Source organism: Nilaparvata lugens, chromosome 1, assembly GCF_014356525.2.
Source record: "Nilaparvata lugens isolate BPH chromosome 1, ASM1435652v1, whole genome shotgun sequence".
NCBI lineage: Eukaryota > Metazoa > Arthropoda > Insecta > Hemiptera > Delphacidae > Nilaparvata > Nilaparvata lugens.
The window spans coordinates 34,804,689-34,817,192 of record NC_052504.1 but is presented as its reverse complement, the minus strand read 5'-3'; the positions used below and the strand labels follow the sequence as shown (position 1 = coordinate 34,817,192).

Sequence of the window (12,504 nt, the reverse complement as noted above, 5' to 3'; positions counted from 1 at the left end):
TAGCTTAATTATGCTAACCACGTGGTAACGTTGAAAACTACATAATATCTATATTCTACTACTCTCCTAACGATATATCTATATTGTTATATGCCATCTACATATACCTGCCATCAACTTATGCTATAGCTATATACAAGGGTTAACATAAAACACAGTGGGTCATGTGGTTTCTATTGTAAACGTGTCTGTGAATAGCATTAAGTTTCTAGGAAAGAATGATTTTTTTTCAAACTATTTTGAAAAGAATGATATAGCTAATAAATATAAAAAAATGATATAATGATATAGCTAATGTATATAGCTATAGGCTATTCAAATGTATTCTCAATAGTTTCGAGAAACGGTTCTTTTTATTATTCTAGCTCTTGAGCGTCCATATTCTTACAATATGTTCAGAGCACGTGTTACAACAAATAACGGAAATCTACAATTTTTCAATTTCAGGAGAGCATGTGGTCGCCATTTGTGGCTCACGCATTCTAACAATTTTCATAATATAGGTGACCTGATAGGAACTCCAGACAGGTGCCGTAGGCTCCCGTCAGCGGAAACTTATAATGTTCTAAAAATCAAGCCCATAATCGGATTGTACTCTGATGTCAGATGCTCAACATGCTTATCAATATCCCCACTTCAAGCCAGCAAATTATCAAATCATACATCATCAATCTTATTGCCATAGTGAAAGGAATCCCTCTCTCTGGTAAAGGAGAACACTTTTAATTTTGCCACATTCAGTAAGTCTAGAAACCAAACACCACCTCTGCAATGCATCAATATATTTTTGTAGTTACAGACAGTCATTCACAGATCTAACCTTCCTGAAGATTATTTTGATGAGTCACTGTGAGATTTTTCGTACACTAGGAAGGTCATTCACATACAGCAGAAAAATAAAGGGACCAAGATTGGAATCCCAAGGTACCCTCCCTTAAGTGCCACAGAAATGCTTTTATCAACAATTGTTGAAGTTACAAACTGGAATCTTTCTAACTCCTTAAAATGGTAACAGAATCCTCTCTGAAACCCACTGTTGCAAGCAGAAAACCATGATCCAGAGTATGAAAGGCTTTGGAGAAGTCAGTGAATATCACATCCACATTGTCTCAAACATCCAAAACCACTAACACTCTATCCACAAATTCAATAAGATTTGTTACCATTGAGTGAGAGTGAACAAGGATGGGAGTGGACAATATTAGGTAGTGCATAAGAAAATGTCTGCTAGTATAGGATTCACTCAAAAATCTTATCAAATACATTTGAAATGCGATTGCTCCATAATTACTTGCGAAAGAGCTGTTTCCAGATTTTAGCACTGGTGTCTAAAATAAGATATTTATCTCGGGCCACTCCCGTGTTTCGGATGGACACGTTAAGCCGTCGGTCCCGGCTGCCTAAAAAGCAGTCGTTAGGTCATGTCAGAGGCCCTGAAATTGATCAGTTGCGACCTGAAAACTCTGACACCAGACCTGAGCCAGCCAGGTCACTCGATATTATTATTATTATTATAGCACTGGTGTCGCTCATGAGTACTTCCAGACACTTAAGATATTTGCACACAGAGATTAAAAATGCAATGCAATCGGTTCCCAGCAACGCTAGACCCCAGACGCTACAGACGCTGGTATTCTATCTGGGCTACCAGAAGCACTAGAGCTAAGAAACTTTATTACAAGTAAAACTTCTTCCCTTGAAATTTAGGCAAATAAAATTATGTTAAATGCCAAGGTCAGTTATGTTTTGGTTCAGCATACTGTCAAAAATTGACCTGAGGCTCAGTCTTTATTGATGAGGCATTGAATGAGAACTGATCAGGAAAGAAATTGGTTCCTCTATATACTTTAATTTTCTATGCAATACTATAGAAAAAACCACAATAAATAATTTCCTTAATAGACTTCTCATAACTAGAGTAGGCGGTTGCAAATGCTATATGAATCATTACTTTCGTTAATTAAGGTATTAATGCCATTATTATCACTCTATCTCGTCTTATATAGTTTGAGCTATCAAATACAAAATTTGAACGAAAACATGGTAAAATTCATATAGAAATGGTTTTGGTTTACAATTACCTGTAATGCTGAGACCACCCTCAAATTGTAGGAAGCGACCATCAACTTCATCAGCTTGAACCAGAGCATCTTCAATTCGATCAAAGGCAAACTTGCCATCATTACCAAGTTGTACCGCTATGTGGAACGAGTAGGCCAAGCTGCAAACATATTGAAAGTATTACATTCACTCAGTTCTCAGTTTCAAAATATTTATAGAAGCAAATCGACAGTTGATGGAGACATGTCGATAGTATAAATTACAGCTAAGTACAACTCTATTTTGAATGGAGGTTTCTAAAACATTCCAAAAATTAAGAATACGAACTGATAACGAAATAAAGAAATTGACTAAATCTGAAGTTCAGGTCGATATTTAGCTTTCAGTGAGTCGCGTTCGCGATCGACCTTCATGTTAAAACAAACATGAAGGATGGGTATGTTGAACAGCAAGATTACGTCTCGATTTCCGAAATCTACACTGCGAGTCACTCGTTCTGTTCGTACATTTAGAAAGTTTAAAATTCAGCCTACAAAAAGCTTACATCAAAAGTTTAAATATATATATATCCTTTTTTTGTATTAGAATAAATAAGATAATACTATTCAATTCATTACGTCTTCTGCAGTATATTAGTAATGTGAGTAACTACACAGTCATATGTAGTAGGACTACCTAATATAAGTGCTAGCTTTTCAATTGAGATCTCGTAATAGATAGCGACTAAAGGACTATAGTGAGGTCCACGTTATACCGGGTGATTACAAATGAAATAGACAATTTGAATAGCTTGTAGAGAATTTATTATTTAAAAGTTTAGATCATTACTTACATGATTACATAGAAGAATTCTTGAAGTTTTTATTGAAAATTTACAGATGTTCAATGAGTGCACCATTTGCAACACGACAGATATCAACACGGTAGTCAAATTCTGACCACACACGACTAAGCATCTCACGGTTAACTGTAGCAAGAGCATTTGTGATTCGTTGTTTAAGATCATCGATATCAACATGAAGCGGTGGTACGAAAACTCTGTCTTTTACATAGCCCCACAAGAAAAAGTCGCAGGGCGTTAGGTCCGGACTACGAGGTGGCCACGGCTGAAACACAACGTTTTCCTCACTTGCACGGCCGATCCATCGTCTAGGAAGATGTTCATCCAGATACCCTCTGACGTCTGAGTACCAGTGAGGCGGAGCTCCATCTTGTACAAAAATGAAGTTACAACTATCTTCATGGAGTTGAGGCATTAACCATTCGGTTAACATGTCCAGATATTTCATTTTCAAACGTTTCCGCAGAATTTTCCACACAGTAGGTTGAGGAATTTGCAATTCTAAACTCGCTGATCTAGTCGATTTTCCTGGACTTCGTACAAAAACATCACGAACACTATCAATTTTTTCTTCTGTAACAGAAGGTCTTCCAGTACTCTTCTTCTTACACACACATCCACTGCTTTCAAAACGTTCATACCAGTAATAAATTGATTGCCTTGTTGGTGGTGGTTTACCGTATTTTGTTCTGAAATGACGCTGCACAACAGTAACAGAGTTTGTTTTGGCTAATTCAAGAACACAATAAGCTTTTTCCACTTGAGTAGCGGCCATATTGCTAAACTAAACTGGCTGTTGTAACACGGAGCAGCCAACAATAGCCAGCAACAGTTCTACCAACATAAACTTTAAGAAATTCCCTACAAACCTATATCACTTACTGTTGAAATACACCAGTTTAATTTTGTACAGGCTATTGAAGTTGTCTATTTCATTTGTAATCACCCGGTAATGGCAGTGTACGATTGACAATAGTGTTGCTGTCCTTTTCTATCATACAACAAAACAGATAGCGCAATGATGTAAGCTGTGTAAACTAAATTTAAATAATAGTTGAATGAAATGTATTCTTATGTAGTACATTACACCACAAAAATTTGCTGTTTATGAGGAGAGAACTAATAACTCATCGGTTGTAGCTGATTGCAAATAAAATATTCGGTTTTTTAAGAAAAGTTTTATTTTTATAACATGAAAGTAACATATCTAAATGGCATTAAACTTATACCAAAAGACTTAAGGTGATGTTCAAAGTGACCTCCGTTGTTCTGAATGCATATGTTCAGACGTCTTCTCATCGATTGTCGGACCCGTTCAATTATTCCAGGAGTCTGCTTTATCATTTCTATTCCGTTCAAAATCGGATTTCTTCAATTGTATCAATCGGAGTATTGTATACTAAGGTTTTCAAGTGTCCCCAAAGATAAAAATCCAAAGGATTTAAGTCTGGTGACCTAGCTGGCCATGGTACTGGCCCACCTCGGCCTATCCATTGATTTAGAAAGCTGTGATTCAGGTGTTCACGAACAGCAACACTGAAGTGTGCTGGAGCTCCATCATGCATAAACCAAATGTTTTGGCGAAACTGAAGAGGTACATCTTCAAGTAAGATAAATAGCTCCTCTCTCAAAAAGTTTAAGTAGATTATGCCATTAAGCCTGGGAGGAAGCTCGAACAGAAGTAGCCTAGATGATCTCCTATGATTCCTGCCCAAATGTTTACTGAAAACTGATGTTGTGGACGATTAGGATTTATGACATGAGGATTCTCATCTGCCCAAATATGTTGGTTGTGGACGTTAACGATAAGCTGTTCTTGTAAAGTGTGCCTCGTCGGTAAATAAAACGGTTGTTAAAAAGTTCGAGTCAACAAGTTTTTCTAAAAACCATCGGCAAATAACAGCACAGGGAATACAGTCTCGTGGCAATATAGTATGAACTTTCTGGAGGTGGTATGGATGTAATTGTTGCTCTTTTAGTATCCTTCAAATAATAGATTGATTGACATTAAACTGCACTGAAAATTCTCTCGTGCTTTTCTCTGGATGTTCATAAATTTCATTAAGAACTTGTTCTTCTAACTCAAAAGTCATAGATCGGGGTCTGCCTGCATAAATATGCTCTTTTTGGATATCAAAGAACCTGTTTCAGACAGACGTTGATGAATAGTGGCAAAAAACCTTGAACTTGGACATACTCGGTTACGAAAGTTCTCTTGATACAAACGTCTTGCTTCAGTACTATTACAGTGTCTCATTCCATATATTAAATGCATGTCAGCTAATTCGGAGTATGAATAATGTCTAAAATTACCTGCCATTTTTTAAAAAGTTAACACTTAACACAAAAGCAAAGTGAAATGGTTACAAATAAATGGTTAATAGATTAAACAAAAAACACAGTGCGGTTACAGTAGGCCTAACTCACAGTTTGCTTCTTTGTTCAACAGTATATTTCTGAAAATAATTTTCAGCTGATAATTTCTTTAAAATTATTTCTTATTTAAAACAAAATAAATCAACTGTTTTGGAACAGCTGTTATTTAAATCCATGTTTTATTTGCAATCAGCTACAACCGATGAGTTATTAGTTCTCTCCTCATAAAACAGCAAATTTTTGTGGTGTAATGTACTACATAAGAATACATTTCATTCAACTATTATTTAAATTTAGTTTACACAGCTTACATCATTCTTTTCAGAATTAAATTCTCTACAATTTTTATTACAAAAATTATTTGTTTACTGGTCATCAAAGAAAGTTATTGAGCATCAAACGTGGAAGTCTGTGTTTTTCTACTTAGATTTTTTTTCATATTTCAACTTTTTTCTCAAAAACTACTCACACTACAGCTTCCAGACTAGTTTTATTCAGTTTTTCCATATGAATCCAGCATAAGTTTTTCAAAAACCAGTCCCCAAACAATTCAGCATCGGTGTATTTCACCAGAGGAACTGAATTCCGGGCGAAATCTTTCACCCTGTATAGCTCGCTAATGAAGCGTTTATGGATATATGTTTTTTTCTTATTTTCACCTCTATTATCACGTATTAAATTATTTTACCATAATTAAGAATCACCCTGTAAAAGTTATCAACAATTGGGTCGAGCTTGAATAGTATTAATCTGAAGCTTAATGCACTCTGTAGAGAGAAGATTATGTAGATATTAGCGATAATAGTAAAGGATATTACTGTATTAAATCACCACAAACCAAAATTATTAGAATTGTGAAGAAAAACAAACTTTCAAAAAAAACAAAATTAATTAAAAAAAAATAACCTATTGATTTATCTGTAATAATTTTTCATTGAGTACTTACTGAGAAATTGCATCATCCTTCTTAAGAAGAGCCTGGATGATATTTTTTATGTTGGTAACGTATGGTGAAAGAGACTGACCATAGGTTTTGTATATGTGGACGGCATAGTAGAGATCATAAATACCAGTGGTATCTTGTTTCAGTACTTTCGTAGCAGCCTGAAAAAAATAAATGAAATTATTTGCATTGTTTTTGAAGATAATTTCAGTGAAAATTGTGACACTATTTTCCATGTTTAGTGATTAATTATTATTAGTTTCAACGCTACAATATAGTATTCACATTTATAAAGTTTCACAACAAAATATAAAAACAGTGAGTTTCTTCGGCCATTTTTGCAGTGAAGGAAGTAATTCAAATTATAATTTTTTTCATAAATAGTAAATTAATCAAAGGTATTTAATACCTGCAGATATTTTACGAGCTAGGTTGAAAATATTTCACTCTGTTCTCTATTCCCTTGGAAAAGTTAAAAGAAATAAAATATAAGATTCCGTTTTGGTTTTGAAAATCGACTTTGTTACATATTAACTTACATCTAGAATAGAAGAAATTTAATAGAAAAAAGTTGATTGATATGATAATTAGACATTTTTATATTATATTATTAGGTTACAAAAGTTTATCATAAGTAATGTAGTAGTAACAAACCTCGACAAACTTGTTGTTAGGCAGAGACCCGGAGCAGCTTCCAACTGTTTTCAAAGCAGAAGAAATGTAATAGTAAGATTCCAAACTACTTTCTTTATTTGCTGAATCCAGCAAAAATTTGCAAACCGCCTGGAACAAATTGCCATTCAAGATTATGTTATTGTGTTCTAGAGACTGTGGAGATCAATAAATCATGGCCTAGAATTTAAGTGCAGAGAGGGGAAGATATAACACCCATATTTGGCACCGTCTTAGTTCAGCTAGTAGTAGAGGCCATGAGATATAACATGAGCTTTCAACTCACACCACAAGAGAATCAACTCTAATTTAGTTAGGATTGGGTTAAGAGTTTGGTCAGTTCGTTATCGACAGCCGATATCCTCACTTGGAACAATTTCTACACTAGCAGTATGAATTCAGAGTAGGAGGGGAAGCTATATACATTTCCACCCCTACATCCCTACCACGCCAGCCATTCTTTCACAGCTTGAGGGGTTGAGGTTCATGCTATTTCTCGTGGCCTCTAGTAGGCAGATAAGGACTAGATCAATGCAGGTCAGGTCTTCCTTTTTAATTAGTGAAAGACTCAAGATTCAAGATTTGTGAACACTGTGTGTTCGTCAACGAAACTTATTTTAAAACATTGTTTTTAGGTACAACTTGGGTAAGAAAATTTAGATGTAAACGCCACGTTTACGAAGACCTCGCAGCGTTGAATCTCCACAGAAACTTATACTACTCCTGCAAGCAATTTACGATATTCAAGGCTTCCAGCCCGTAGGCACGCTGTTAGCTTGGCAATAACTGATTGAACAGCGTTAAACATTTGAAACCAAGACCAGCAATTCCACCCATAATCACCGTCGGCAGAAACTAAATATTTTAGAGAAAAAGATAGGACAAGTTATTTGCAGCTTGACATATATTATATTATTTTAAAATGCTCTAAAAAATGCATTCGAACTTCCATGTGACAAAGTACATTTCATTTGACTATCACAATCAATTTTTAACTTGACGATAACATTCACATAGGCGGATACGTTACTTCAACATTTTAAAAATATGCTACCATATTCTTTTCTGCCAGGGATTGCAACATGTCGAATTTGTGCATTAGAAATAATCGTTATGTACAGATAAAAGTATCACCAATTTAATAATAAGTATTGATGACAAACTAACAGTGTCCATAGCCCTACAAAATAAGGCACAGCACCCACAAAAACCACCACTCAATATTGTAACTTGCAAGAGAAGACCTGTACTTTGAATCCAGACCAGAACTGCCACTAACGCTGAACCACGATGGAGGCAAACTACTGAAGGTACACTAGTTAATTTCTGCTGCTCAATGAATCATATCAGAAATACCTACTTATGGAAAATCCTCATTTATCAAGTGCAAGTCAGAAGAATAATAAAATTATTGAAACGAATAAAGTAAATTAGTTATTCTGCCATTTTTCTGTCCAAACATATATCAAAAACTCACCTGAGTGTTGGGCAGGGGAGATGATAGAAGCTTGTACCCAAGAATGGAATAGTGCACGGATGCAATATCTTCAAGATTCCATGCTGAGATAAAAACTTGCTTCAACCTTTCTCTATCGGCAGTGGACAAGAAAGAAGATGACGTTGTTGCAGCATTATTGAAGGGAATAAAAAACGTGGACAATACCAAAATTAGCACTGAAACAAAATTTAAAGATGAATAAATGAGAGATTTATTTTGTTCAAAATATAATAAATATAACATTCTATCAATACAGCCCAAATATATATTCTGTCAATCAGCTCAAGACTTCTGCTACTCAAAAATGTTTCTTAGTTGAACAATTTAAAATGTAAGTTAATGACACAAGGCATTTTTTTTTTAATCTATCTTAATTTGGAAATAAAATGGTGTTTTTCAATGTATACAAAGGGCTTATTTAGGCTATTTCAATAAGGGTTATTAAGAACTGATATTGAAATGTTGAAATGTTATGGACTGTAAATCACCTGCACTGAGCCTACAAGAGGGAGAGCTTGCCTTGACAACGTTGCAGTTAGCTTTCAGTCTAAAATTTGCAGCACAAATGTGATAGTTGCATGGGGATGACCACTCTGCTTTGAGGACTGCTTGCATCTTCCCGACAGCGGCTGAGGCCTGTGTCACACCTCTTCTACCTGGCATGCTGAATACATTTTTCGAACAAGACCTGTGCATGAATCGGCCCTTGAAAATTATAGAAGTGTCTTGTCCAGTACATCCTGGAATGATATTTTCCTCTCCTCAGGTGGTAAAAGTTGTTTGCAGCTTTTTTCACTATTTTCGTGACAGATTGGATTTCTTTTTCTGAAATTGTCAGGCCTCACCGCCCCCCAGGCACTGAAGAGGAGACCTAGACATCTGGATGGCCACAAGGAGTGGTATACTGATGATCTGGCCAGACTTAAGGGACTCATGCTTGCCCTCAAGAACCGATGTGAGGATGGTGATGCTAACAGCTCTGCTAGATACAGAAATTTTAAACAATTCTACAAGAGGAGGATCAAGCTGGCTAAGAGGTTGGCAACTGAGCGACGGATTGAGGATGCACCTAACCAATGCAAAGCTGCCTGGGATGTGATAAATACAAACAGATCCATGCCACAGAATAAGATTGACTTTGCAAGCCCGGATGATTTCATTGGCTTCTTTGTGGGTTCGGTTCAGGACATAGTGGATTCCCTGCCTGATGCTGACATTGATCCAATTGTTCTGTTGGAAGGAAGAGTCCAGCCGGGACAGGAGCATCTCTCCTTCTTTCGCCCCACCACACCAGCTGCCTTGAGGAAGATCATACGCTCTTTCAAACTATCTAAAAGTCCAGATGTGTTTGGCATGTCTGTGAGCATGCTTCGAGAGGTCGTTGATGCCATTGCAGTTCCTCTTTCTGCATCTCTCTGGAAATTTTCCTGATTTCTTTAAAAAATCTAGAACTGTCCCAGTCTTCAAGAAGGGTGATCGTGAAAACCTTCGTAGCTTCAGGCCAATCTCCATAACTCCTGTCTTTGGCAAGGTGATTGAGGCAGTGATAAAGCCTCAGCTGGAGGTTTTTTTCTATGAGAATGGCCTGTTCTCCAACATGCAGTTTGGCTTCCGAGAAGGAGATCAACAGTGGGTGCAGTCGACCATGTAGCTGAGCGGATTGATGCTGCCTTCGAGGATGGTGAGTCTCTTGCTCTGGCTCTGTGTGATCTGAACCGAGCTTTCGACTGTGTGGACATTCTACTTAAAAAACTCAGTTTCTACGGTCTAAGGGACTCGGCCCTTTCCATCTTGGGCTCATACCTTTCTGGAAAGACTCAGCTTGTCTCCCTCAGTGGTGCAAACTCCCAGACCCTTCCAGTGGCTTTTGGTGTTCCTCAGGGATCGGTGCTGGGGCCGACAATGTTTCTTGTTATGATAAACGACGTCAACGACCATGATTCTTCTCTGATGTTTGCGGATGATGCATCGCTGCTGTTAAGCTTGAGCGGGTTTTGGAGGCAACTGCGGAGCATCTTCGATCTGCCACTTCATGGTTCCTGGCTCATCGATTCCAGCTGAATGAGGACAAAACCCAAAGGATCATCTGCAGCTCGTCACGAGAACTACGTGACCCTCAGAATCCAGTAAAGCTGCTGGGTTTTGACATGGATTGCAAACTTAGCTGGAACAGTCATTTACAGCAGGTAACCAGCCGACTCTCCCGCATTTGCTTCCTGCTGCTCAAGATGAGGGGCCTGGTGACGGAGAGGTATCTGTTAATGTTGTATCAGTATCACGCTCTCTTCCATTGCCACATCACTTATGGATTGCTCCTGTGGGGTCATTCGGCAGGGGCTGCTGATGTCCTGAGGCTACAAAAGAGGGCTTTAAGAATTATAACAAGCAGCGACCATCTTGCCCACTGTAAGTCCATCTTTGCTCGCCTTGGTGTACTGACTGTCTTCATCCTCCTGTGCTTTGTGTATGTCAAGAAGATACATCATACTCTAGCTGCCCGAAGTGACATCCACCGCCACAACACCAGGCGCAGTGAGCTGTTGGATATCCCCAGGAGACGCCTCCACCGATCACAGGCCAGTTATAGAATTTCAGCCCTGAAATTCTACAACAAGCTGCCTAATAGTGTGAAGCAATTGGATGAGGCCGCCTTCAGGAGAACCGTCCGGAAGCTACTGTGTGACAAGGCATATCACAGTGTAAATGAATTTATGGGTTATAGCTTGAATTTTTACTGAGAGCGCGAGCACTGAATCACTGCCATCTGAACTGATACAGTTTTTGTTGAATGTGTTTTGATTTTTTGACGCCATCGGTCCCAAAAGTGTGGGTAATGGATAAAGCAGAAGGTTATAAGAAATATTGTATTTGAATAATTTGAGGAAAACTAATAAGTTTGTTATATGAAAGCGAATTTCTTTGGCTTAAAATTAAATTTAAGAAATATTTTTTTTTAATGCTAAATTGCCAGACTATTATCTAACCTAAGCTATATTCTCTAACTAGACAAAGTTAAAACACTTAAATTAATTTAAACATGAATAAATTCAATTGATATAAAATATGAGAAATAATTTTCTGAACTAAAACTCAATAGGGTAAAACTTTTGTGAAATATTGAAGAGATGGATAACATGAATAATGATACCGGTAAAATTTGTCACAACATCCTTAGCAAACCATAGCTTATGTTCAAATAGGAATCCATTCTACGTCAACAATATTATAAAATAAGCATAATTTCATAACCACAGATAAATAAATACTAATAACACCGTACTATGTTTAATTTAAAAATAATATCTCAAGTACAAGAAATGTAAAGTGAAAAGTGTCATGGTAACTTGATTCAGCCTATACAAAACTTACAGGTTGAGGTTTATTTTTCAAAGGACTATACTGGTGAAAATTTTAAAAATAACAAAAATAGATCATTTTTATACAGCTTGATTTGATGAAAAATAGCTAAAAGTATTATAAACAAGCTTTACCTGGCCAGCGCGACATTTCTAAAAGATAATACACGTCACACCAATAACCACAGTCCACACGAACACAGCCAAAACCAAAACCAAAGCAGACCAATCCCCTTGTCACTCGAGACCTTAGACCAGTTATAGAATAGACACGCTAAGAAGTCTAGCCTCTGAAGCCAACATCAACTGCCAAATTCGCCCTCCTTGACGTCAAAGCAGTGACGTCACGTATCGTATTGAAAACTTTCAGATTGTCTATTTCAGATTCATGGTGTTTTTAGGTTATTTCTAGCTACGGGCAAAAACGATATAATATATCGTTTATTATTTTAAAACACATTATAACTTTGAAGCCGATATCACATAACACATCATAAATTAACATAATATGTTGTGTTATGCGATATCGGCTTCAAAGTTATAATGTGTTTTGAAATAATAAGGTAGGTAGCCTACAAAACTAATTTTCCTCCACCTACTGTCTAAAGTACTTACTTTACTCCCTGAAACATAATAATAAAGTGTCACTTTTTAGCTCTCGGTAGTAAAAAACAGAAAAACTCCCTAGGGAGTAAAAGTGACTCCATTTAAATAACATGGGGAGCATCTCTATTTTGAAACTTACATTGTAATAGGT

The 12,504-nt window shown here is 36.8% G+C and overlaps 1 protein-coding gene across 1 annotated transcript in view; it reads right to left on the bottom strand.

Annotated features, from left to right (window-relative positions):
- LOC111059202 (dolichyl-diphosphooligosaccharide--protein glycosyltransferase subunit 2) overlaps nucleotides 1-12,029 on the bottom strand; it is a 40,304-nt gene extending 28,275 nt beyond the window's left edge. Inside the window, exons 1-5 of the mRNA XM_022346825.2 lie at nucleotides 11,883-12,029; nucleotides 8,371-8,567; nucleotides 6,876-7,004; nucleotides 6,225-6,382; nucleotides 2,082-2,221 (exon numbers count right to left, since the gene is read on the bottom strand). Of these exons, the coding sequence (XP_022202517.1) occupies nucleotides 2,082-2,221; nucleotides 6,225-6,382; nucleotides 6,876-7,004; nucleotides 8,371-8,567; nucleotides 11,883-11,898 (640 nt within the window). The 5' untranslated portion in view covers nucleotides 11,899-12,029. The remainder of the gene's footprint in view (nucleotides 1-2,081; nucleotides 2,222-6,224; nucleotides 6,383-6,875; nucleotides 7,005-8,370; nucleotides 8,568-11,882) is intronic.
- Nucleotides 12,030-12,504: the final 475 nt, after the last annotated feature.